Source organism: Sturnus vulgaris, chromosome Z, assembly GCF_052056855.1.
Source record: "Sturnus vulgaris isolate bStuVul1 chromosome Z, bStuVul1.hap1, whole genome shotgun sequence".
NCBI classification, from domain to species: Eukaryota; Metazoa; Chordata; class Aves; order Passeriformes; family Sturnidae; genus Sturnus; species Sturnus vulgaris.
The window spans coordinates 44,336,863-44,364,392 of NC_142283.1; the positions used below are offsets into that span (position 1 = coordinate 44,336,863).

The 27,530-nt window shown below is 37.6% G+C and overlaps 1 protein-coding gene across 7 annotated transcripts; it reads left to right on the forward strand.

The window, feature by feature from the left end:
- Positions 1–235: 235 nt before the first annotated feature.
- On the forward strand, positions 236–27,080 carry KIF27 (kinesin family member 27). Of its 7 annotated transcripts, none has more exons than XM_088155990.1 (19): positions 236–363; positions 1,459–1,530; positions 2,194–2,588; positions 4,563–4,763; positions 6,127–7,064; positions 10,935–11,075; positions 13,996–14,187; positions 14,730–14,905; positions 15,290–15,423; positions 15,968–16,123; positions 17,123–17,328; positions 18,191–18,388; positions 18,737–18,850; positions 19,898–20,074; positions 20,713–20,928; positions 21,965–22,171; positions 24,416–24,614; positions 25,066–25,230; positions 25,817–27,080. In XM_088155990.1, the coding sequence occupies exons 3-18, from the start codon at positions 2,291–2,293 to the stop codon at positions 25,209–25,211; spliced, it is 3,699 nt and encodes a 1,232-aa protein (XP_088012116.1). In that variant the 5' UTR covers positions 236–363; positions 1,459–1,530; positions 2,194–2,290; the 3' UTR covers positions 25,212–25,230; positions 25,817–27,080. The 7 variants fall into 7 exon arrangements, with proteins under 7 accessions (XP_088012116.1, XP_088012117.1, XP_088012111.1 ...); XM_088155985.1 differs by having other exon boundaries at positions 243–363; positions 10,932–11,075; XM_088155986.1 differs by having other exon boundaries at positions 301–370; positions 10,932–11,075.
- Positions 27,081–27,530: the final 450 nt, after the last annotated feature.

The window sequence follows — 27,530 nt, forward strand, 5'->3', positions numbered from 1 at the left end:
GGGGCGGCCGTGCGCGCTCCCGGCCATGGCGGCCGTTGCCTAGCGAGGGCCGCAAACAGCGCGGGCCGCCCGGCGCTGCCCCCGCCGCCGCCGCCGCCGCCTCGGCTCGGCCCGGGTCCGCGGCACCCCTGCGGCCTCCGCGGCACCCCACGGCACCCCACGGCACCCCACGGCACCCCACGGCACCTCACGGCACCCCACGGCACTCCGCAGCACCCCGCGGCCTCCGCGGCACCTCCTGCGCGGCCCCAGCGGCTCCCGACACCCGCGCGTGTACGATCCCGGCCGCTCCTCGGCTTTGGAGACGTTGCAAACACGGAAAATCTGCTGGGCCGCCCTCAAAACATCCCTGCAAGCGAAAAGGTTGCCAGTATGTTTGCATCTGCCTTATGGCAGCCGCGGGCGTATCTTCGGAGATACTCTGAAGTATCTCTCCAGCCTTGGCGTATTGGGAGTATTTCATATTCTCACCTTCTTTTACCAAATAGATTCTCAAAAAATAAGGTTTCACTTCCACACTCGGGACATGGTTTGTTAATTTGATTGTTTATTATTATAACTTTAAAAAGAGAGTAGGAAACATTGGCACTAAAGAGCAGCACTTGCTAGGGGATAAACAAATAATGCACCCATTTGTCAATCAAAATGTGGTTTTAATCTGTAGTTAAGGTTATTTAGTTATGTTTATTTATCTGTTTTTGATTGCCATGTCCCTTATGACACTAGTCTTGGCTCATTCTCATGCTCTGCTCACTTGTTCTTATGCTCAGTCAATAAAACGGGGCTTTTCCTTTTTCAAACTTCAGTTGTGGATACCCAAGTCCTCAAAATAAAAGGAATAAAATGAAATGAAAAAGCTCTTCTCTTTGCAGCTGTCAGACTACACTGTTTTAAGCTATTAGTTTTCAACAAACTTGAATTTCGAGGGCATAACTGATTTTTGCCAGTTCAATAGTACAGCTTTCTTGAAGACAATGTGTATGAGAGCACGAAGTTCAGCAAACTTTATCTTGCAACAGAATTAGAACAACAACAGAAAAGATGTATGTAGTGATGCGTTGGGTTTTAACTTCTATATTTTTCAGATTCTTTGCTATTTAGTGTGTAACTCTGAAGCTTCATATTAGATGTTAGTAAGGTCTCTTCACAGGATAGTTAGACAAAACAATCTCTTCCCAGTTAGAGAATCAAGGACACCATTACCCAAAAAGCATAAACAACGGTGAGGGAAAGGGGGCAAGACAGGGGGCTGAGACTACATAGCATGGAGCTGTGGTTGGACAATTGACCCCAATATGTTGGTGAGCCAAAACTCATAAAAGTGTAGAAACTTGTGACCAGGATCCATCTTGGATTCAATTTGGGTGTAGCCCTGGCCAGGCTCTTGCACTGCCTAAGGTGTATCCTTTCAATAAATATCTATTTTATTCCTTTTACCCTGTCTATTCTCTGTTGCAGGTCAGCCTTTCAAGCATCAGTTTAATCCCATGCAGATTTTTGAATTCCAGTGAAAAACAGCTATAAAGAAAGGTAATTCCTTCATATTTACAAGTCTGCTACTTTGCAATGCTTATGCTTTAAGAATAAATATCCGCCAGGCAGTATAAGGAACCATGTATGCTAAAACTATAATTTCAAAAAAATAATTATGTGTATGTTTAAAGTTTCAGATCAAAATCAGAGGAATGCTTTACATGTAGTAAATAGATATATTTAAAACCTTTTTGCTTGTTGAGCTAGAAGTATTTGGTGCTTGGTAAGTGGAAGAGGATATTGAAACATATATATATATATATATATGTACATACAACTTTTGGAGAAAAATATTGTATTTGACTAATTTGTGTTGCCTATGCAATATGAATGCAGGAACAGGAAAATGAGAGGATCCATTGTAACCCATTGCTTTATCAACAGTGTTTATTAACAAATGTGGTATTTTTGCTTTGTATGACTGTGTTATATTCAAATAGGAAATCAGGCAACTTTCAGACTTAAGTCTGCTAGCTTGGAAATGAATAGATGCAAAATTAATTTATTAATTGATTATATAGTTATTAATAGAACTGCATTTATATCAAGTATATCTCAAGATTGTAATGGTGCTTACATGTTCCTTAGGAAATCTCAATTTTCCACTTCAGGAGATTCCTTTTTTTTTTGGTGTTGTATAACATGGAAAACTTTTCTTAGTTGCAGACAACTGTCTTATCAGTGAACAGAGCAGTGGTAACAGATTTCTTCTTGACTGTGTGAATACCGAGTGGGAAGCACAAGGGTGGAGTCCGGCATGGAGGAGATCCCAGTTAAAGTTGCAGTCCGAGTCAGACCTCTGCTTTCCAAAGAAATACTTCATAGCCACCAAGTGTGCGTCAGATTAGTCCCAAATGCTAAACAAGTTATCATTGGAAAGGACCATGTCTTCACTTTTGATTTTGTATTTGGGAAAAACTCAACACAAGAAGAAGTTTATGCTGTCTGCATTAAGCCTCTTCTAGTGTCTCTGACTGAAGGATACAATGCTACAGTGTTTGCGTATGGACAAACTGGTTCTGGGAAGACTTACACCATTGGTGGTGATCGCATTGGTAGGTTATAGAAAGGTTTTTTTAATTGGTAAAGGGTTCATTTGTGCAAGTTTAATATTTATTACATAGCAGATGATGCTGCAGAATTTTAAGGACCAAGGAAAAAAGCAAAACTTCCAAAATGTATGTGATAACTAAAATTCTAAAAACTTCTCCCTAAATTAGACTATACTAAAAATATATAAGAAAAAGCCAATTTGTTAAGTGTTCTTTCACATTCCACATTTTAAGTTATATTAGAACTTTTTCTCTAAAATGTAGTGGTTTTGAAAATTTTGCCACGTTTATCTTACCTTGAAAATGTCTTCATTAGGCACTTAATTATTTGCTTGCTCATTCTGTGTTGTATTTGTTTGCTTTCTGGGGGCTTTTGAGAGAAATTTCATTGACATCAAAGAAATTTATTATTTAATTCTTCCAAATGGATATAAATAGAGTATTGTAAAGATCTTGCTAGAGTCTTCCTTTTATTTAGAATTATAGGATCACAGAATCATTTAGGTTGGAAAAGACCCCTAAGATCATAAAGTCCAACCATTAAGCCTGCATTTCCAGGTCTACAACTAAGCCTGTTCCATTGGTTGACCACCAGTGAAGAAACTTTTTCTAATATCCAATCTAAACCTCCCCAGGTGCAACCTGAGGTTATTTCTTCTTGTCCTGTCACTTTTTATCTGGGAGAGGAGACTGACCCCCCACGGTTACACCCTCCAGTCAGGTGGTAGTAGAGAGCAATACAGTCTATCCTGAGTCTGCTTTTCTCCAGCCTAAAGACCCCCAGCTCTCTCAGCTGCTCCTCACAGGCTTGTGCTCCAGACCCTACTTCAGTTTTGTTGCCTTTCTCTGGACACGCTGCTGCCTCTCAATGTCCTTCTTACAGAGATGGGCCCAGAACTGACCACAGCAGTCACCAGTGACCTCACCAGTGCCCAGCACAGGGGGACAATCACTGCCCTGCTCCTGCTGGCCACACTATTGCTGGTACTGTCCAGAATGCCATTGACCTTTTTGGCCATCTGGGCACAAGCTGGCCCTTATTCAGCTGCTGTCAACCAGCACCCACAGGTCCTTTCTGGCTGAGCATCTTTCCAGCCACTCTGCCTCCACCCAACCTATAGTGCTTAAGGGGACTGTTGTGGCTCAAGGGCAGGATCCCACACTTAGCTTTGTTGAACCTCATATCATTGGCTTCTTCTGCTTATTGTTGTAGCTCCACTTCTATTCCCTTCACTAGTAGTTATTTCATGCTCCTGTAAGTACCATTGCTAGCTAAATTGCTTTGGTAGTGGATGTCACAGTCTAAGGCTGGTCATAGCTCTGCAATTACAACCTTTTAGTGTAATGAATATATTTACTAAATTAATAGTTAGATGTGAATAACCTGTTAGTTTTTTGGTAAAAAAGATTCTTGGTATCGTCTCATAGGCAAATAGATTCCATAGTCTTGGATAAAGAGCACAAATTATTAATGGAAGCATTGTCCTATGCTGAATATGAAAAAAAAAAAAGTAGAGTTTGGCACCAGTGTTCCATGTCTATGAAAAAATAGGAAATTACTGTTAATGTTGGTCATATATCTTGTCTCACTAAGTTACTGATGATTTTGCTTTATGTAAGTAGAATTTATAGTTTCTCAAGCCCTTGTGATGTCATTGCTAACCATATTGAGTAAGGATAAAGAAGAAATCTGTACTCTGAGGAGTCTAATTTTAAAGCAGAATCCATATTTTTCGTAACTTTAATGATTATAAAATTATGTAATTTAGAATTTAAATTTGTATCCTAGTACTGGATGTAAACAAAATTTCTGACACACACAAAAAAAAATTACAAAATTCCTTGTGAACAATGAGCTCTTCAGATTCCTTAGTGTGTTGCATACTAAATATCACAGGCTTGTCTCAAATTTCAATCTTTGTAATTTATATGACAGAATGACTGCAAGTCTCTGTGATATTTGTGCTTATATTTTAGCATCACTTGCAGTGGATGAAAGGGGCATAATCCCACGGGCTATTCAGGAATTATTTCAGCATATTTCTGAACATCGTAATATTAACTTCCATGTGAAGATATCCTATATAGAGGTTTACAAGGAAGAACTTCGAGATTTATTGGATTTGGAGACGTCTGTAAAGGAACTACATATCCGAGAAGATGAGAAGGGAAATACAGGTAGGATTCTAGCTCTTAAATTTGGAGATTTGGGTTTCAGTTTGTGTCCAAATTATTCTTGTTTTCTCTTGGAAGAAATTCACTACTAATGAATAAAAGGGAAAAGAAAGTTAAAGAATATAAACTCAGTTTCAGAATATAAACTCAGTTTAGCTATTTGGAAGCAGTTTAGGGTTGAGATTCCTGTGAGCAATATAGATGTTCTATTATATGGATGGAAATGGTAACAAATGGTAAAGTAAATAGACAATTATTGTTTCTGCAAATTTTGTCTAGAAACAAAATAATGTGTAATTATTCAATTGAATAAATATTTTAAGATTAAACCATTGCTTCTTTCTTCAAAATTACGATTGTTAAGTCAATATATTGTACGTATCTGCTCCCCGTTTACAATGAAATGAGTGGAAGGAACCATTTCATTAAGAGGAGGGGGGAGTAGATGGTTTTAGAGGCTTTGAGATTAACACTTGCCCTATAGGTATCCTGTTCTCCATGAAAATGCTAGAAGAATCCACATCAGAGGTATTTTATTCTGAAATCATCTAATTTCTTTTAGGTTTGGCTTTTTTTAAAATATTCTAATTGTTGTGTTTACTCTATAATTACTATTATTATTATTATCTATTACATTAAGCTGTCATTTTGTCTGTAGCTGGCAGAGAGCACTAGTTTAGCATAAATCTTGCAGACAATATCATTGTTTCAAATGGATCCCACAATATGTTTTAAATTATTTCTATTCTTCAGTACAGTTAGAGTCAGCTTCAGTGAATTGTGCTAGGATGTTGTCCATCTCTCATTAAAAGAAAAATATGATAAAAAGATGATTAGTAAGAGTACTTCATAGAAGTACACTTACATTTTATTAGATTACTAACAGGTACCTGCCCCAAAGGCCCAACTATCTGCACTATTCAGAACAGCAATTATTTTCTTAGTACAGGATGGGAATAATTTTTACTAAAAATTTTTTAGCTTTTAGTCTTTTTTTTATTTTTTAACTGGCAAAATATCCTTTGAGCTGGCTTTGCTCATACTTTTTCTAATAGCACTACACTGTAAATTTTAAAAGTAATGTGCAGTGTGCAGTGTGTAAATGAGTTGTCTTGTGTCTAAGATATTTTTTCAAATGTTATGGCACAATACACCCATGCATTAAATATCTGCAGGTTTGAGATGTGTTGTACCTCATGCTTTTCACATATTATATCTTCTCTTTCTTTAGCTATATGCTATAACCTCATAATAATGCAGGCTTATATTTTTCTCTAATACGTTTTTATAGTTATTGCTGTAAACTTTTGCTGGAGTTTATAATTAATTAAATGATTCTTTCTTTCACCTGGTTTGATGTTTGAAGTGATTGTCGGTGCTAAGGAATTCCAAGTAGAATGTGCAGATGAAGTGATAAGCCTGCTGGAAAGTGGCAATGCAGCTCGTCGCACAGGCACAACACAGATGAATGAACACTCTAGTCGATCTCACGCCATTTTTACCATCAGTATTCATCAGAAGCAGTCTGCAGAGTATCAGAAAAATACTGATGCTGCACAGGATTCGATCACTTCAAAGTTTCATTTTGTGGATTTGGCAGGATTAGAGAGGGTAGCAAAGACTGGAAATACCGGTGAACGCTTCAAAGAATCAGTTCAGATCAATAGTGGTCTCTTGGCCTTGGGAAATGTCATCAGTGCCCTTGGAGACCCTAAAAGGAAAAGTGTACATATTCCATACAGGGATGCTAAAATCACTCGTATTCTGAAAGATTCCCTTGGAGGAAATGCCAAGACTGTTATGATAACATGTATAAGTCCATCCTCACTGGACTTTGATGAATCTTTAAATTCCCTCAAATATGCCAACAGAGCCAAAAACATTAGAAATAAACCAGTAGTAAATTACAACCCAGAAAAAGACCGAATTGATGAAATGGAACTTGAAGTCAGATTGCTTCGGGAAGCTTTGCAGAGCCAGCAGGTCAGTAATCAGCATTTACACGGCTTAAATGAAGAAAAAGCCCGTATCACTTCACTTGAAGAGCAGCTCACTCGCCTTCAGGTTCAGTATTTCAGTTACAGAAATTGTGTGGATGAAGCCTTCCCCTTTCTGGTTGATTTGAATGATGATGCTAGCTTAAGAAGAAGTCAGCGGGATAGGTTGCAGAGCTGGATCACTATGGTTCAGAAAGTAAGGAAGGAAGCTCCCATTATCCAGGAAAATGACACAGGGAGTGAGACCAGCCCAGTACCACATCATATCACAATTCTTCAGCTGAAGAGGGAGCTAAAGGAATGCCAGGTATTTAATTATAAGATGTTTATTTAAATGACTAAGTGAAAAAGCAATCTGCCAAAATTTGAAGTCCTTTTTGAAAGATGGATAAAATTGTCACCTGCACTTAATTTGACAAATTTAATGTACAGTTTTGTGTAATTTCATTTGGCTAATCTCTGGGACATAGTTTTATTTTAATGGATTTTTGAATACACAATCAGTGACAACAGAGGTAAGTGAAGTAATGTTACAATTTCTCTAGTCAGTTTCAAGATTCTTGGGGCTGAGCTGTTTTATCTGTTAGATTTTTGGTTTTAGCTATGCTAGTATGCTAGGTCTGGCTGGGTTGGAGTTAGTTTTTTGTATAGCATCTCTGAGGGTGCTGTGTTTTAGATTTGTGACCAATACAATGCTAATAATATTATAATGTTTTTGCTCTTGCTGAACAGTGTTTAATACAGTGACAGGCCTTCTGTTTTTCTGGCTGTGCTCCCCAGTTAATAGATTGGAGGGTGCATGAATAGTTGGAGACACAAACATGCAACAAAGCAGATGAGCTGCACTAATCAAAGAGAGATTTCATACCACATAACGTGACACTCAGCAATCAAGCAATCAGCAAAAGGGAGAGGAGAAGGTTTAGGGAGATAAGATGTATTTTGCCCAGAACTGGTTGAGCATTAGTCAGCCTTGGGAGGTGGTGGGCGATAGCTTTTGCATCATCTGTTTTATTTTATTTTCTTTCTCTCTTGCACTTCATCATCACTTACTGATCAGCTTCTATCTTGACCCACAAATTTTGTTGCTTTCACTTTCCCTTTGCTCTTCCTCTGTCCTCCTGGGAGATGGGGATAGGGGGAAGTGAAAAGACAGCTTTGTGTCCTTAGCTACCTACTGGAGTAACCCACAACAGTCTGTTTTGGAACCCAACCTGTGGCTTAAGGCTTTCAAGATAATAACAGATTTGATTATAATGTGCTAGATTAAACTTGTAGTTGTTAATACCTGTTTAGATGTTGAATGACTGTTGCAGGTCATGGAGCTGCATATTTGCTTTGGGTGCTGATTTGTATGTGTCCTTGAATATTTAGATGCTTGATTCCTTTCTAGCTGTACAAGCCTTCAAGAATCATTAATGACTATTTTCAGATTTTGCTTTTTTGTTTGCTTTTTATCACTTTGTTTTCCCTTGCTTTGGAGAGCTATGACAAAACCACTGACCATCAGCCTAATCTGGTACTTGGGTTTTACATTGTGGATGTCCCAGTACTCCAAGAGCCACCTCATGGATAAAACCAGCAACTATGCTTTTCCCCTCGTCTTCTCTCTCTTGCTATGGGCCTGCATCTCAGCTGTGGAAAGATTGTTACACAAGGTCTAGCAACTCAAAAGATAATGTGGATAATCTCTACCTCCTTGCTTGGGCACCCCAGCTTATTGGCTACTATGAGTAGGAATTCCTCTGCTTAAGGGAAAGGGAACCATGGGCCCATGGCACATCCCACCCTACAGTTCTATCTGCATGGCTGTGAAACGGATATGAGAAGTGGGGCAATGCACCTATTTTGGTCCTGGAACTTTGCACATAAAGCAGTCTGTATGTAAAGGGGGAAGAAGCACTGGTTAAAAAGAGTCTTCCGGGAAGATTACTGTTCCAGTTGCTGTCAACCAATTCCTGAGATGCAGTAGACCCATTCCTCTTTCTGATACTGATTCAGTGAACTTATGGCCTTGTGGGTTTGAGCCCCATGCTTCCACCATGTGTTACAATCTGCTCTAATCACAAAGGAGCAAAGAGAAATCTCTGAAGAAGAAAGAATTCTGAGGTTCGATTATTCCCCAAAATGAGATTAAAACCAAATGATACAAAAAAATTGATATCTTTTATTTAACAGTAAAAGAGGCAAAGAGAAAAGGAAAGAGAGAAAGAGAGAAAGAGAGAAAGAGAGAAAGAGAGAAAGAGAGAAAGAGAGAAAGAGAGAAAGAGAGAAAGAGAGAAAGAGAGAAAGAGAGAAAGAGAGAAAGAAAGAAAGAAAGAAAGAAAGAAAGAAAGAAAGAAAGAAAGAAAGAAAGAAAGAAAGAAAGAAAGAAAGAAAGAAAGAAAGAAAGAAAGAAAGAAAGAAAGAAAGAAAGAAAGAAAGAAAGAAAGAAAGAAAGAAAGAAAGAAAGAAAGAAAGAAAGAAAGAAAGAAAGAAAGAAAGAGAAAAAGAAAGAAGGAAAGAAAGAGGCGGGGAACAGGAAGAGTGACAGACACAATCAAGTAGAAACATGCTACCCCTCCATGGATCTTAATGATGTCTCGTTGATCCTCTCCATCTGGTCTTCTTGGTGGTGAGGGTTCAAAACCATGTAGAAGCTGAGCTTTAACTTAACTTAGTTTAAACTCACTTCCCCATGTGAGTATGCCATCCACAGCCAGGAAGAGATGGTTAGAGAAAGGCTAAAATAAATGAGACACTACAGACTTTAGAGCAGGGTTTGCATATAGACAGATTTAATAACTAGTAGTGGACCTATTCTCATCTGTACATATACTTTTCTTTGCTAGCAGGTATTATTGCCTGGATAATGCTGTCTTACATGATATTAAAATACTGGCATAGTGGATTGGCTGTAGCTAACACCCAAACTCATTCATATGTTCACCACCAGGACTCTTGGAGAAAAAATAGGAAGAGTAGGAATGAGAGTGTTTGTGGATTGATGTAATGTTTAAATACTTTGCATTTGGCTTATTCGGGCTTTCTGGAAGAGGAACAACATTTGGAAGTCTCCATCAATAAGTATCAGTTAATTCACAAGGACATATGAAGAAGCATTCTTGTGGTTTCTTTAATCTTAAACTGTTATCCAAGTTGCAGATTGAGGACAGCTGTTCTAATTGTTTTCATTTGAGAAGTGTATTAATCACAAGATGCTGTGATCTTGTAGCTACATTTTCCTGGTTTAGGGCAGATTTGGGAGAAAACCTCTGAATGGGGTCCCTCTAGGAACAAATTCAAGCAACCCCTCCCCCAACTGGTTCCGGGAAATATTTCCTCAGAGAGAAGTGGAAAAAAAACTGTTTATTTAAAGGCAAAGCACTTCTCAGTGCAAAAATACTAAACAGCAAAACCTCTCACTGCTCTGAAGAGATGACAAATTCAGAAGAGTCTCTTCTGTGAGTTGCAGCCCGGCTCACTCAGGCTGTTCTCAGTCCCTCCAGTGCTGGGAAATTCCACAGCCCAGGCCAGGCCTGGTGGGACACAGGTGTGAGCTCCTGGTGTTCCTCTGGGTTTTCAGTCCAGAGAAGGTTTGAACAATTCCAAGAAAAAGGAAAAAAACACAGTCCAGGGAACTTCTCTGCCTCAGCTAGCCAAAAACTAACCAAGAGCAAAGGGGAGCTCTCTCCTGCTGTCCACTGCAGACAATTCTGTGTGAAGGATGTGAGGGAGCAAGTGCAGTCTCTGATAACAAACCCTGCACCTCTTCTCTCCCACTTCTCTCCTGGAACCAGTCTTAAAGCTGCAGAACTCAATATTCAACACGAACAGAAAGAGGATTTGGGATAGAACCATCATAAAGTCAAACCAAGACATACATGTAACAGCATACTAAAGAGAATAACTGAAATTAATATATATTTCAGTAAATTAGGTTTGGTTGTGAGTGCATTATCTCCTTTGGAAGAATTAAACTTGTCAGAATATAATCGATAAATGAAACAAATGTGAAGAAATAGCTGCTAGAAACAGCAGATAACTACTTAGACAATTTCCTATACATACCTCAAGACTTTGCAGTTCTGGTCATGTCTTTTAACAACAAACGAGGTTTTATTTTGATGCATATTCCAGTTGTCGAAATAATAATGTCCCTTTCACCCAGCTGAACTTTTCTTTTATTATCTAGCAGGTACTAGTTATGGATGAAGAACTATTTAGCCAGAAGAATCATGAAGTGCAGATACTGCAGAATCAGATAAAGACATTATTACAAGAAAAGAAAGAACAACAGGAATCTTTAAAGGAGGCACAAGAAACACAAAGATTACAGGTATTTTTCCACCAGTACATATTTATCTGTATTGAATCATCTTTCTAACATGTGGATGCATTCAACAGGTCCCTCAATTTTTTTTTTTACTTAACTATTGGTCAATATTAGGGACATTTTGTTTTAATTAGACCTGTTTCACTGAATGAGTTGGGTTAATCTAGGGGATGTATCACAGTAACATGATTCCTGGAGATTGTATATGAGCCTAGCTGTGCCAGAAGCCTTCTGCATAACTTGAAGTGAGGTATTCATGCTCTCCATGCTTCCTGACGCATAGCACACAACCTCTTCTGCAGATTTGTATCATTGTTAAGGAGTTCCAGGACAATTAATAGATTAGGATTTGAAAGACTTTGAAAGATTCTTTAGACCTAAAAATAGACTGTACAAATCCTATAGAATACTTCAATTGAAAAGTTGTATAGAAACTTATTTTGTTACAGCTTTATTAAGAATTATTGTCCTCTTTTGACTTTATAAGACAGAATTCCATCCTAACTTTCTGGTCATTTACCATTAGAGAAAACTGAGTGACACAGTGGAAAGTGAGGTAGTGACAAAGAGGCTGCTTGCCTCTTTCCTTCTGTAGATCTTGAGCTTGCTAATGAAATTATGGTGGCTAGCATATGCATAACATTTTAAGGTCAAGAGGACTGCAGACAGAGTAGTTATTATTCTGCTGGTGTTGCCTAACATGTGGATGACAGATAAGTTATATGAATTTTTAAAAGAGAAAAGCATAAACATGGATAGCTAGTGCTCTTCTTATTATTGTACCTTTTCTCTTTTTTCCTTTTCTTTGCTGATGACTTGGGGAGAGTCAGTGCATGAAAGGTAAATAAACTAGTTATGATCTTTTTCTTTCTTCTGTCACTTTCTTTCTTTTGTGTCACTTCTGGCCAGATGTTTTATAGCTTGCACACCATAGTGTCAACTTATACTGTGATAATACTTATATAAATTTTGGAGAATACAAGGGAGCTGTCACAGTGTAGATAGAAGGTTATTTCAGAATCAGAGACAGGAAGGAAGCTTGAGAGCTTTCAGGCACCATTTTGGCATTTAGTTCACTAAACTGCCCCTTCTATTTAAAAACATACAATGTAGGTAGAATAATGAAAAGCAGGTGCATCTGTCAAATATATTACATTGTATTTACCGGCATATGTAATTTAATGATACATGATAGAATAAGGACTTTTAGAGTAGCAGGCATGAGTTAGGACGTAATAAATGTTTATACCCATATGTATTTATGCAATGGGTGTTACACTGTGGAGTTGTATGTGCAGTTGTATTAGGGACAAATACCTTCAAGGTGGATCAGTTGGCTGTTACTTCTTCCAAAATGGTAACAAATATGATATTAATACATATATTCTATTTTCTCTGACATCGGAATAATATGTATTGTATTCTAACAGAATGTCAACTTGTAAGGCATTTTATATTTGTTTGGAAGGAACTTCCAATCTAAGACAACAACATAAAGAATTAATAAAAACGTGTTACTTGAAGTAGAAGAATGCAGAATGTATCATGAGCAGTTTTTCAACTTCCCTATTGTTACTAGGCCAGATTTTAACCATACTTCAAAAGGAATCAAAAACAATATAGTGAGTTGAAAATGGATATAATCTTGGCTTTATGGATGAATCAGTTTAGATAACGTAAGCACTTTTGAACAACATATGGGGAATGCTCTAGGAGAAGCAGGTAAGATCTCCAAACTAGCATGATCAACAAACCTGAGGCTGGGTGGAAGAAAAAGCAGCAAGTGATTCTGGGATCAGGTACATGTTTAGTTTATTAATGCAAGTAATCTTTAAAGTGGAACTTTAAAGTGGAACTTTAAAGTGGAACTTTAAAGTTCAAAGTAGAAGAGGAAGCCCATATACATATTTAATTAATAAGACTCAGACTATAAGTTTAATTTGAAAATGCTTGTTTCTCATTTTATTTCTCCATAAACAGACATATAAAGCGAGCATGAGCTCCTAATTATGTCGTCCACTTCTCACTAGATGCCTAGATAGGCTAATGTAACTAAATTGGGTGTGCTGGTTTGAAAGTGAACCAGTGGGAAAAATGAAACCCACAAAATTACCTTGAGAGACATTTCAGGTCAGAGTTACAATTTAATAGGAAGGTGAAAATAAGTTTAATGATACACGTTAAAACTGGCTTAGACCTATAAAATCCTGTGGTGGTCCTGTGGAAATTCTGGTCCTCCTCTGGATCTCTCCAGGGGTGGTGGAGTCCCAGGTCCCCAATTATATATGGTCAGATTCAGGGGAGAGTATTCAGCACCTCCCAGGGCAGACAGTTGCACAATGGGAATGATGTAATCCTGTGAGTCTTAGGATAGTTTTGGGAATCCTTGGTGGTCTAAGTTGTTACAGCTGCCTACTATGGTGGTGCTGTTGAGTCCACTATAGCCCATGGGCAGAGATGACCCCCTCAGGATCGGTGGGACTGTGCTGTTGCTCCCCCAGAAAGAGTTAGCACTGCAGAGTCTTTAGTGAAGAAAAAGAAACACTCCCCTCCTCACAGGGTTTGGCTCTTCCCCCTTATCTCATTTAACACCCAGCTTGTAGCCTGAGGTGTCAGCTGTGCACTGGGCACCTACTGCAAACAACTTATCATTAACAGTTTGTCAGAAACCCCAAAGAATTGCACGACACTGGGGTTTGCTGAACAAAAATGTGTCTCAACTTTACTGGATTGCAGGGGAGGCTGAGACTGATGGTATGTCACAGAATTCTCAGTTTGTTACAAAATTTGCCTGTGCCCTGCAGAATAATGAGGGTCAGTGGGTGATTTACAAGATTCGTGACCTTTGTGAGGAATTAGAAGTCGTGAATATGACACTCAGAGACCTCAGTTTTGCTTCTGCTTTATTTTTTTTTCCCATGAGACTGAGAAAATGGTGGAACAGCAAAAGCTCATTGATCAGCTAAAATTGAAATTAGAGAAGTTTACAGATGTGAAAGCCTTAGATTTTTCAAGTGCTTATGAAGATGGGCCAGCTAGGAGGCCCTACAGTGTCCCAGTCACAAAAAAACTGATACGCCCCTTTCACCCGGCTTCAGGGACAGAGATCCAAAAGGTAAGGTCTATCCAAATTTTCCCCCTTCTACTTTGTAATGGTTATAGGCCAATGATTAACATATGTCATGCGTTATGACATGATAACATGGTGGCTTTCTCAGATACTGCTGCTTAACTTCCCACTGAAGACTCTAAAACATTGGGTTTGTAACATTTGCTTATGCCACAATTTTCCAAAATATTTAGGCTTAAAATTCCCATCTACAAGTGCTGTGGCTCTCATATTTTCACCCCTCAACTGGCTTTCTGGGAGTTTTGAGGATTCAAGTATGAAACATTATAAAAAATTCATTATTATTCTTACCAATATGTTGAGTACATGAGATAATGAATTGCTGACAGTGCCCTCTTTCACATTTGGAATGACTCCTCTAGGCTTTTGCAAAACCTTTTGTTTCAAAGTTATTCAGAGTTATTATAGAAAACCTGTGTAATTTTTCTTACAAGCTCAAGTGGTGAAATATTTTTTAAATATGAGTAATGAATTGCTAAATTGTTGCAAGTATTTTTACCCATCACTATTTTCGTGCTTTTTGACAGGGGTATACCAGCCCCCCTGTCGTGTCCGTAGCCCAGATAATGGCAGAATTCCATGTTCGCAGACAGATTATACTGAACAGGTTAGAAGATCAAGATAAAGTCCTTCACCACCACCTCTGTGATCAGACTGACAAGGAGGAAGACAACACAGGCAGCGAAGAAAAAACATCATATAAGTAATTTTTTTGTTGTTCTTGGACTTTTGTTACAGAAAAATGTGTATCGAAGGTAATATTACTGCCTAATCCTTCCATGATATGAGACCATCTGTGACGATACTTGCAGTAAATCTGTGGGACCAACTGGGCATAATGCAAAATAAGTGCAACAGATGTAGATTTAGCAAAGGTTGTGTAATCCTTGCTTGGAGGTCAGAATCTACCTTGAAGATTGGGGGATTGGGTGATGGTGTGTGTGGGAGTGGCATGGATGAGAAAGGTGTAAATGCTTTTGTAAGATTGAGATTCTTCTCTGTTAAGATCATTTACTTTGCATGACGCTTAAAGAAAACAAAAATACCTGTGTATTTGCAGAGTTGCATGTTTATCGTTCTTCCATAGGCATTCCATGAACCAAACATGGACACAAAATCACAGTTCTCTGTGCTTCCTTCCTGATGTAAGTGACATGAAATGTCAAGTAGACAAGTCTGGTTTGTCCAATGAATCTGCGCTACAAACTGACACAACCACAGGTATACTGGAAGGCATTAGAGCAAATCTTACTACAGAATACGCAATAATTCTTTAGCAAGTGTAATTAGTTTTCCCAGCAAAATATGTGTATTTCTTACAAATATTTTTTTTGTTATAATTCAATATAAATTTTTCCATTTAAGTTTTTTTTTCCCATTCTGAAACTGATTTAGTAATCTCTAAGTAATACCTACTAGCCAGAAAGCAGTTCAGTTATCAAAATGCTAGTCAGATATAAATCTTTAGTGTTGCTTCAATAAAAGAAAATGGATGCTATTATCTTACCAGAAATACTGAAGTAGTTTCTGGAATATTTTTCAGACTTGAAAAATATTGTCTTGAAATGCAAGAATTGCATACCATCCTTTTTTTTTTCTTGTTTAGACACATGGCAGGGAAAAATACCCTGCTCTCTTCTCTCCTTTTTATTCTTATACTTCATATGGAAAAACTGCACACAGTCAATATTGCAGAGCACTACTTTTCAAATACAGCATCTATTCCAGATTTTATAACTCTCTGTTTGCTTTGCTTTTTTACAAGGTGAAAAGATTGACAGCCTCCAGAAAATCCACGTTTTTAACATGCAGAAGTTAAAGAATTCAGAGTTGAGACTCGCTGAGGCTGAGCAAAAAATAAGAGAACTGTCACTTACTGTCAAAAGGAAAGAGGACCTCATTAAGGAATTAGTAAGAACAGGTAACTGGCTACTGTAGGGATACTGGATACTGTAGGAAATTAAGATGCTTCGAAACAAGAGAAAAGGCACAGAAAACCTGAAATCCTTAGTCCTAAGTACGTCTTAGTTTTTACATTACTATCTTAACAACCGAAAAATCCATAAATGTTACTAATTACTTGCTATGATTGCACTGCAAATTTTGATTTGCAGCCTACGCTACTATGATATGAAGATTATTTGTTAAGTATGTTTTATGCTTTGTTGATTATTGCTTTTATCCAACAATGTATGGTCAGTGTTTCTGATCTCTTTGTAGATTTGTATTTGTGACATAGTATTTGGGATAGGAGAAAAGGTACATCACTGTATTTTCCATATTCTATAACAGTAGAGAAATGGGAGTCAGAAGGGGATGAAGGAAAAAGTCAGTGTCCCTGGTAGCCTACATGCCTTACACATCTGTCCTGATACAGAAATTAGCCTTGTGATGACAGGAAGGATCTCTTTCCTCAGCCCCTTCAATTAAACTCTTCTCATTTGTTTGCCTTCTTTTGAAGTAATCGGAGAAAGATTCTGTGCCTTTCCAGATTGCCCAAACAGCACAAGTCACAGAGTAGAAATACGATCCAAGATTATTTGCTAATTATTAAGCTGAAAGTTCAGTAATAAATAAATGGCATGTTTTTCTGGGGAAAAAACCAACCAAACAAAATTATGAAATACAGGGTAGCCATTTTGCCAAAACGTATAGTAGGCAGAAGAATTTAACTCTAGCACTCAGATGGCACTTTATTTGGTGGCATGAGATGACTCATGAAACGTTCAGATTTAGGACTCTCTTTGTCTCAATTTCAGTGTTAGAAGGGAACTGCAGGGTCCTTTAGTGTTGGAAAATGTATCAGAAATTACTTACTTAGCCAGAACAAGCTAAATAATATTTCAACTCCAAAAGTGAGTATTACATTTCAACTGATTATCATGCTAGTTTTAAATTATTTGTATATGCTGTGTTTAAGGTAAGGATGCTCAGTCTGTAAGCAGGCAGTATTCTTTGAAGATAAGTAAACTGGAGCAAGAAATTGAGCAGGCCAAAAGAGAACTGGCTGAAACGCAAAAACAGCTTCAGGAGCTGGACAGTAAAGAGCTGAGAGACATTCCTGAGAAAGTCATGTTACAGAAAGAGTGCCAGCAGAAAATGGAGGCAGCTAAGTTGAAAGTGCAGGTATTTCTGATCAGATTATTAAGATTTGCAAATCTCTGTCTTAGTGTCTGAACCTTAACACTCTGCTTGTAAAATTCTTACCTGTTTTACATACTGGAAGCTGGTTGGATTGAAGTAGTTAGTGAGGAACTTAATATTATTATACTCAAAGTGCTGGTGAACATCTACTTGGTTAGATACATAAAATATCTTCTTGGTATGTAAGAAGCTGAGAAAGTATTGGGAAATATGAGATGTCCATACGTCATGTATATAGTCCAACAGAAGAACTTATCTAAGAGAGGGTATTACAAATTTACTATCTGTAAAAAACATTGACGTTTTATGAAAATACTATATAAATTCTAGCTCTAAGCAAATCTCTGTGATGCTTTACAAGATCAGGCCCAACATAGGTGTATTTATTTGACACTGACCTTCTATTTTTAAGTTCTGCTGTATCTAAGTTAGTATTCTGTATAGGGTCAGCTTAGGTGCTCTGTGCCTCTCAATCCTAGAATGGCAAGTCAGAAAAGTTCCGTACAGAAAGAGGTAGTTTCCTTAATGGACTTGAGCTCAGGACCAGCATTCTGACACCATTGTGTCTCTGCAAATTTTCCAGAACCATGGTTTCTGCTACATTTTAGTGCTTTCACTGTATTTCCAAGCATGAACTGTACCTTTTTATGTTGTTTAATTTTATGTTACCTGTGCCAACTTTACTAGAAAGCTCAGAAACTACAGCAATAACAAGTGATTGTTTGGGCAGAAGCTAGTAATTTTTGCTGACCCTAAGAATTCAGTGAAATAAAGAATGAATCTGAGTCATATTTTAGTTACAAGTTTTCCTGCTCTTAAGCTGAAATTTCACATGAACATTCAGACCTTGCAGAAGAAGCAGCAAGACACCAAGAATTTGGCTTCATTATCTAAACAAAGTGAGAGAGAAGCAAGAGAACTTGAGCAGAAAGTGGCTCAGATGAAGCATCAGCAATCCCAGATACAGAAGAGACTGTGTGAGGAGATTGAAAAGAAGAAGCAACTGGAAGCAGAGCTTCAGCAGGACCAGCAACAAATTAAAGTAGGATTCTTCCTGTTTCCCTATGACCAAGATTAGGATGAATATTTTTTGCCCCTGCTTCCCCAGTTAACTACACCACCAAGCTTTCCCTAATTTTCAATAATGACTTAATGAACTTCTTGATAAATTCACCAAAGAAATTGTCTATAAGCATTTTACATTAATCTCCATTTTGCCTTTCTCTATCAGCTTTTTTTTTTCATTTTATTACCTGATGTCTAGTTCTGAATTGCAATTTTATAAATAAATTTAGGGTCAATATTTCAGATTATATCTTGTGGGGACTCTCACATTAAACGTATTTGACTGACTGATGTAGGAAGAATGGTGCTTTTTGTTTGTTCACAGGAACTTCAACTTAAGATGGAGCAACAACAGAAGATCCTTAAACTTAAGGATAAAGAAATTGCTGCTTTTAAAAAGAAGAAAAATAACTCAGTGGGAACTCCACAGAAACTACAGGTAGTTAATCTATTCCAAATATGTGTGACCCCTGAAATAATAAAACTTTCTTCATCCCTAGTCATCTATTTTTGTAAACTGTTTGGAAGAAGAGTATTCCATCATAGTTTTGTCTTCTTTTTTTTTGTTGTAGCAAAAACTGGGAGTGGAGCCTAGCAGCTCTTGTACAATGCTCTTTTTGAATGAAATAAAGGAGGGCCTTTAGTGTCTTTTTCCCTTTTTCCCCCCCTATAATTTGTCAAAAATACTGAAACCTGTGAATTCAGCAGGTTTTGTTGTCTGGTAGGTTTGAGGGTGACCTTGATGTGCTCTGTTTTAAGAGTTCTGTGGATTGCTCAGGCATTTTATTTTGTTTTGAAACAAATTACCGTGGTTTCTGGTTTTGCTTGTTGATAACAGGGTTAGAAAATTGTGTATCCTATGTAGCAGTGCTACCTACATTATTTCAGATGTGGACACTGGAATATGAATTACCATAGATCTTTAAAGGTGAAAAGAAATTTTAAAAGTTAAATAAAGGAAACTTTTTAGCCTTAATAAGAATATATCTGAAAAACTGTGGCTTCAGAATGAATTTATAATGGACCATGCTTGCAGGATCAGAACTGTCATTTACTGTCTTTTATTCTTTCAATATCATTATTTCTTGTCACTTAATGTTTTTCCACAAAGAGCTGTTTATGGGCAACTAAAATGCAATGAAGTTGGGCAAGCTGAATTCTCATGGTACCATCTAAACCTAGTTGCTGTGCTTGGGTAGATGACATCTATTTCTATAACTAGTTTTAAAATAGATATTCTTTAGAAAAGATACTGCATCTAAGTTTCTTTATATGAGATGTAGCAATGTAACATTGCTGAGGCCCCTTTTAATTCAGTCCCATTTCTGTATTATTCTGAGTAAGGATTCTGTTGTAGAATTAATACTGACATTAGAAATGTTAATGTCTTCTACAGTTTTATCAGTAATTCTGAAGGAAGGTGAAACATAATCATAACAATTCTGACTCAAAATGTCCTGGCTAATGCTCTCTCTTGAAACTTTAGAAATTAGAACAGCAGAAGAAGTGGCTGGATGAAGAAATGGAAAGAATTCTTCAACAGCACCAACAGTTAGCAGAACTAGAAGAAGATTTAAAGAAAAGAGAAGCCATTGTAGCAAAAAAAGAAGCGTTATTGCAAGAGAAAAGCCACTTGGAAATCAAGAAACTGAGATCTAGCCAGGTGATTCAAGAAAAAAACACAAAACTCATCTCAGTCATAAGGCTAACTGAAAGACTGGTGGTGGGGGAGGGCAGATAAGACAGCAGAGGAGGCTCAAGGGACCTCCTGTGTCTGTACGACTGTGATGTAGATACTATGTAGCTTGACCAATTGACATTTAAAATGTAATTAACACATACAATAATTTTTGTTCACTTTTTCTCCCCAAAATTGCAACAACAAAACAAAAACAAAACCAAAACAATTCTGAACTGTGGAATTCCGTTATTGCAGAGCATTAAATTATATGATATCTTGATATATTATTTATGAATATGACTAAGTCATTCTGCAATCTAGAGAACACAGCAGGGAAATTTTCTACTCTTTCAGTGGAAAGAGTGAATACAAAGTATCATTGTTACCTATAATGACTAGTGCCTTTGATTTTTATTATGTAGAAAACTGCACATTGAGCATTGTTGTTTTTGTTTTTCTTTTTTTTTTTTAATGGTATCTTTCCACTCAAAGTAAATGAGGTCCCACTGCAAGAAACAAGCAATTTTTTCAATTCAGAATGTGACAGAATGTGACTATTTTTTTGTTACTGGAAAGAAATATCTCATTTTTATATCTGTGGTTGCTGTGGTTTTTTTTAGGCTCTAAACAAAGATAGTATGGAATTGTCTACCCGTTTAATTATGCTGGATCAGGAGCTGTGTGATAAAAATATGCAGCTTCAGGGTAGCACCACTGAAGACAAGTCAGACATTTTGGAAAAAATTCAGGCTCTCCAAATGGAAAGGGATCAGCTGCTCAGAAGGAGAAATAGTATGGATGAGAAAATGAAAGATGGTAAAGTGTTGTCAACTGAAGTAAGTAAGCACCTCTGAGATAAACATAGGTTTTAGGTATTGTTTGACAATAAAGAATTCCAGTCAGAACCTAAAATGTCTCCAAATATCAGGTAAGCTAGAAATAACGAGCAGAAGTTGGATACGTTTGTAAATAGCAATTTTAGAATACTGTAATGATAGCACCAAGTATTTACTGGTGAATGAAGTTTAAGATCAGAGGAACGTAAGTCAGATAGTGCCTTGCCAAACTCTATTGGTGTAAGAGTCATATAATGAGAAGTAAGGAAATAGAAGTTCATCAGTTTATCACAGGCAGGTATTTTAATGTCAGGATACAGAACAAGCAATGTATCCACATGGTGATGCCCTTTGAATTTTTTTTAATAGAATCTTGTGAAAAAGCAAACTTTACCTGAAGGACTACATATTTTTACAGTGAAAATAAGTCATATTACATGGGTGGCGCATTACTTGGAGTTGATTAGTATCATTGTGTTGAAGATAAAATAAATTATTATGAAATGTACAGATTACTTTTAGGTCTTGAGATATGAGACAATAGGAGACTATGGCTGAGGTGATAATGTTCCAGAAAGATCTCTACTTGCCTCACTCATCAAAATCTGCAGTGCTTCAGCCCAGGCATTTCTGCCACTTCCCTACATACGTCATGGTAACCAAATTTCTTACTGACTGATTGATTGATTCATTAATCCAAAAGAAAACTAGTACACCCAAAAATTTTAAAAATAATAGCAGAAGTCAAACTGCAGTGAGGACGAGGGAAGGATAAAAAGAGAAACATGACTTCTAGTCTTGTGATGAGCCATTTGATCAATCTCTGTATTGTGGTAAGAGTGCTGTAGAAGGAAAACACAAATGTTCTAGATTTGCACTCTACCTCCTATTTTCCTGACTCCACTGTCTGTGCTACAACTAGTTCATCTTACCATTAGGTTTATGTTCACACTTGAAAATTAAGTTAAAGATGTCTTGAAAGATTAATTCAGAGCTTTTTTTTTAAAAAAAATCTTCCTCATGTGTTTCTCTTTAGGAAGAACATATTCTTTTCCAGCTAGAAGAAGGAATTGAAGCCCTTGCAGCTGCAATTGATTACAAGAATGAAAGTATTAATAATCGCCAGCACTTACTTAGGTCATCTTCTCAGAGTCTTTCACAGAGCAAGCATAATGTAATAGGGAAACTAGTTTCCCTGTCTGCCGCTGAGCTCAGAGCTATCATCATCAGTTATTTCAACAAGGTTTGTTTTGGCTAATGAATAATATTTTATCCCATTTTCTATTCTGGATATTGAGATGTGGCAAGAAATAAAAATAAATTTAAGAAGCTTTTGGTAAATATATCTTCAGGTTACATAGATCTGCTATTAAATTATTTTTAATTTTTACGTTAACTTAAATGGGATACTTGTGGGTTAACTTTGTATATCTTGTTTTGATGTCATTAGCTAGAAAGGTGCTGCAAATCTGGAAATTACCTTTCCCCTTTCCAGTGCTGTGTTGCTAACTTACGGAGAAAAAACATGTTTAAATAGTAGTGCTGTATTCAAATTCTTCCTGAGTGCAGGCTTTCAGAAAGCTTCATAAAGCTCAGGCTGCTATTCCTATTGTCTTTCTCCTAAATCCGGTTGGGTTGATTTAACACAGCCTGGGTTTTAGTGAGGGTGTAGCAAGCCACAGAAGCAACTTCTGAGAGAGAAAACTGCTCGAAGCTTCTTCTATGTCCATGTTGCTGGCCAATTAAGAGTGATTGGTAACGCCTCTGCGATTACATATTTAAGAAGGAAAAATAGCTCGTGCTGTTCTTTTCCGAGGGTTGGGGGGCACCCTGTCCCCATCTCAGCATGGCCAGCGCTGAACTGTGCCTGCCTGGCCACTTCCAGCCTGCCATGCCATGGACAGAAGGGCAGGGGCGGCGGCAGCTTCCCTTTCCCGGGGCCGCCTCACAGCCGTGCGGCCACCGTGGCTGCAGCCATGTGGGCACAGTCTGCAGCCCCGTGCCCGCTGGGCCGCCTTGGCCAGCCGTGCTGCGGCCACGAGGGCAGGGACAGCGGCGCTGAGTGGTGCCAGCACCGCGGTGGCCAGCGCTGCCCACGAGGGGCATGGCGAGCATTTCCCCAATACAGAGCCCAGGAGAGATCAGCTTTTAGCACTGCAAAACCCTCTAAGAACTTTTCAATGGATAGAACTTGAGAACAAACGAACCCACTGACAACAATTTTCTTCTGAGTCAGAAAAAAGGAGGTGAAGACACGTAAGGAGAACAGCATGGTTCTCTAGGGTTAGTGAAAGGAAGGGAGAGGAGGTGCTCCAAACGTCAGATTCTTCTACACGCCATGGTGAGAACTATAATAAAACAAACTATTTCACTGTAATTAATGAAGTGCATAGGGGGATGCAGAGATCCACTCACAGCCAGTGATAAAAGGTGCTCATGCTGGAGTGACCGGATTACGGCTGAGAAGCTGTAATTTAGTGGGAAACTAGAATAGAGAGAGAAGATAGAATGCCCTTGCTTCCAAACTAGAAGAGCTTATCTTTAGAAGACTACACCCCAGGAACCAAATGACCCATACAAAACAGTTCTGAGAAGACGGTTCTGCCCGTGGGAAGGACGCGTTACAGCAGGTCGGGCGGGACTGCTGGTAGTGAAACTTAGAACCACACTGGAGAGGTTCACAGAGAACTGTCTCCGTGGGAGAGACCCCATGGCATAGCAAAAGAGACTCCTCTCCCTAAGTGAACTGAAGAAAGATTTCAAGTGGAAAAACTGAGCAATGCTCTCAAACCCTGTCTCCCTGTGCTGTCGGTGCGAAGGAAGGAGGGGCTGGAGGGCAGGGAAAGGTGTTCTAAAGGTTTTATTTTAGTTCTCATTATCTTATTTAAATTCTGTTAATAATTTTTATACTATTTAAATTTAAGCCTGTTTTGCCCTTAGAATGTTTCCTCTTGGTCCGTATCTCAACTCATAAGCCCTTTAGTTTTTCTTTCCCTCTCCTCTGTTAAACTATAGCAGGGGAAAATGAGTGACTAGTTTTTTGTGAGTGCCTGGTTTCTAGCCAGCATCAAACCATGACACCAATATAAACTGATTTTGCATACACTCTCTGCAGTGTGTGCAGCTATGTGCTTAGGAATTATACTGACATCTGGAAACATAAATATTAAATGCATTATGACATGGTATCTTTGTGACCTAGGGTGAACCTTTGGTAATTTTGTAAAAAAGTTGTCTGTGGGATGCAAGTTAGAAGTTCTTTAGAATTGGAAAACAATGTTCTTTCAGTTTAAATTTTGCACAGGGCATTAAAAAAATCCAGTAGTCCATGTGATCAAAATATATGTAGTTTAGTTCTGAATTGTCAACTTGTAGCAGTGGCAAGTAGACATCCAGTGCTTTTGTATGTTTTAGTCTATTAGGCTGAAGGGTAAAAGGTTTTCTTAAAACGATTTGATAAATCAAAATAAGTGTGTTTTTTTCTAAGATTGTTGGCCTACGTGAGTCTGAACGAAAATTACAAGTGCAGATTGAAGAACAGGAAATGAAGTCCACACACCAGAAAAACATGATGCGTGAATTAGAATCTGCACTTGAACACATTAAGTTGCAGTGTGACAGGCAGCTGACTCACCAGCGCCAAGAACATGAGAAAAAAATACAGCTTATATTGAATCATTTCAAAGGTATTTTCTTCTTGGGGATTATACACTAAGTATTTTCTTTGGTCATTAACAGAGAAATACTGTATTCCAACTGACAAAAAAAAGTGTAAGTTTCAGAGATATATTTTGGCTGTCACTAATTCTATCACTATGTAAGATGTCAAGGAACAGACACGTGGTGTCCATATGAATGCAAAATTGAATATTTTTTTTAAAGCAGTATCAAAACTGTTGTCTTTTCACATTGAAACTACTGATATTGAAAAGTCATAGGACACCGATTCTGTTGATCTTGATCTTCTAAATACTATTACAACTAAAAGGTGGGATTGGCACAGCTTTTTTGGTCTTATTTCATGTTGGTTAAAATAACTAATGCACATTGCAAGCAAAATGCCATCAAGATACTGTGTTGGGCATCTTGATTTTTGACACAGATACTTGGTTCTTAAACTAGTTTAATTTCTCCTAGAACAAAATAGTGAAGGTACTGCAGAAACCCTGAAAGGGTATGAAGTAAAAATCCAGCAACTGGAAAAAGATTTATTTTTCTATAAGAAAACCAGCAGAGAGCTGAAGAAGAAATTGAAGGGCCTTCTTGGAGAGTCAGCTGAATAATTATTGTTGTCCACTTAATGTAAGCATATTATCTGATAATGTTTATGCAACTGTCAGTAGATCATTTGAAGAGTGGTGAACACACAAAAGATGTCAGATAGCTGTAAAAAATTATATTTTTACTGAATTAACTGTTATTCAGGAATATATTCTACCTCTACCCCTGTGTCAAGTGAGAGACATTTGTTTATAGCTTTAACTGTAGCAGTGGTGTGCCAGTGATTTAAATTCTTGTTCTGTTTTCTCTGGATTCTAACATAATTTCAGCATCTACAGCCTCAAACTGTTATGGTTAAGACAAAGGAATTTTGGTGTCTGAAAGCATGTGAATGGTATTGTAATTCATAGCTTTGTTATATGCCATGCATTTTATTTCTTAAAAATTTCTGGGAGATTGTCAATGAAAAATGCTACACTTTCAGTTACTAACTTACTTTAGCTACTTACTCAAGTAAGTAAGAGAGAATTTACACACTTGAAGAGGAGAAAGAAGCGGTCTCTATTGCGATTCTGTGTTTTGACATAAAAAACCCCTAACCAACTAAACAAACAAAAAAGTACAATCATTAGTATAAATTTTAATTGTCCCATGTCCTTCTTGCCAGAATCCAGATGTCCAACAGAACTATTCACGTGGAGGAGAAAAGAAGGTTCAGTTTCATCACTCTTTCTGTTGTCTCATACCTCTCAATGCCACCACAATACCTCACATCACAATATAGCCTTCTTCGCCTGTTGGTGTTTCTATTTAATGCTCAGCAAGACTGGTTCTTCCTCCCAATGGATGCTTCTGTTTCTTTCCACTCAGTGCCATGCCTTCCTACAGAGAGATGCTGATCACACACCTCTACTCCCAGAGTGAATTAGGGCTCAGCCCTTTCCCTCTAGGCAAGACAATGAGCCTACACATTCATTACTATAAAGTACACTATCAACCTGTGAACATGAATATTAATAGAGAATATGAATATAGCATATGAATATTCTAGAGAATGGATTATAAATGGCAATGGGAAAGATAATTCTGTGTCTAATATACAAAGAAGCATATAGTTTAGGATATGTATCTATGTGGGAGACACCTATCCTTGGCTATTGTAGCAGTGGGAAGAAGGGAGAAGACCCCTGTGAGTTTCCAACCTTTTCCAATGCATATATTTGCAAGTTTTATAAGAAATACTCTGCATTTAGTTATTTTTCTTTTTAGTACATTATGAAACATGTTGCTATACAATGCAGTAAAACAGTGACTTGTTACTGAGCTTTAGAAATAATAAAATCCCTGTTTGTATATTACAGTCAGATTTGTAGAATGTCTTTTGCATTGTTCTAGTATAGTTGCTGTTTTTTCAATGTATGAATAATTTCATATTTGTCACAGTTCATTGTTTGTAGACTGTTTACTAGGATACATGACAAGTTAGAATGGTGAGCCTTGTATGACCAGCACCTTCTCAGATAAGAGTAATGGCAAGGACCTCTGATGTTTTTGTAGACGGTGAACTTCTTGAATGGAAAGGGCAAAATGTGAGGTGCTGATAACTTTTTACCATGTTCATGCTGCAAGTTGCTAATGCTGTGAAACAATGTTGCCTACCTATGTCAGGCACTCAGAGAAGTTGTAACTTTTAGTTGTTTATCTGCTGGTTAATTTCATTTTAGATAACAGTGTTGGTGTTGTTATCCAGTCAAGAGGAAGCAGAAGTTGCTTCTGAAGAGTTCAAGTGAAAACAGCTGTTAACAAAGTTCATGTCTTTACTAACTACAAGTAAAAGTACTTTTTGAAGTATCAGAGAACTACCAATCTGTCAGTCTGCTCTGTGTACTTTAAACAATGAATAAAAATTTTAATAAAATAATTTAAAATAATTCTATACTGCTTTACTGGATTTTGTTACAATGCCAATTTCTCGTGGAAGTTTTCTGGGTTTTGCTTTAGACACTATCTAGACAATGGTATCATGGACTGAAAATAGGGAGAAAAGACAATTTTCCTCAGCCACTGTAGTGAATAGCAGTACCACGTGATTATTAACAAATAAATATTTTCTTCCTGGTGGTAATTCAGATTTCCAATTTCAGTTGTATATAATAGGAGAAAATACAACAAAGGACAGGTCTCCATTCTTGTTATACTGCAGCTTTAAAGGAGCTTCTCATAAAATTGAGAAAATAGTGATTTTCTGTAACTACTTCAGTATTGGACTGAATGCACAGAAGTATTCCCAACAATATGTAGCTCTTAAATGCAAGAAAATCTGAATAGAATTTAAGAAAACAATTAAGTTGGAAATAGGTTTTGGATAATAATAAGTTTTG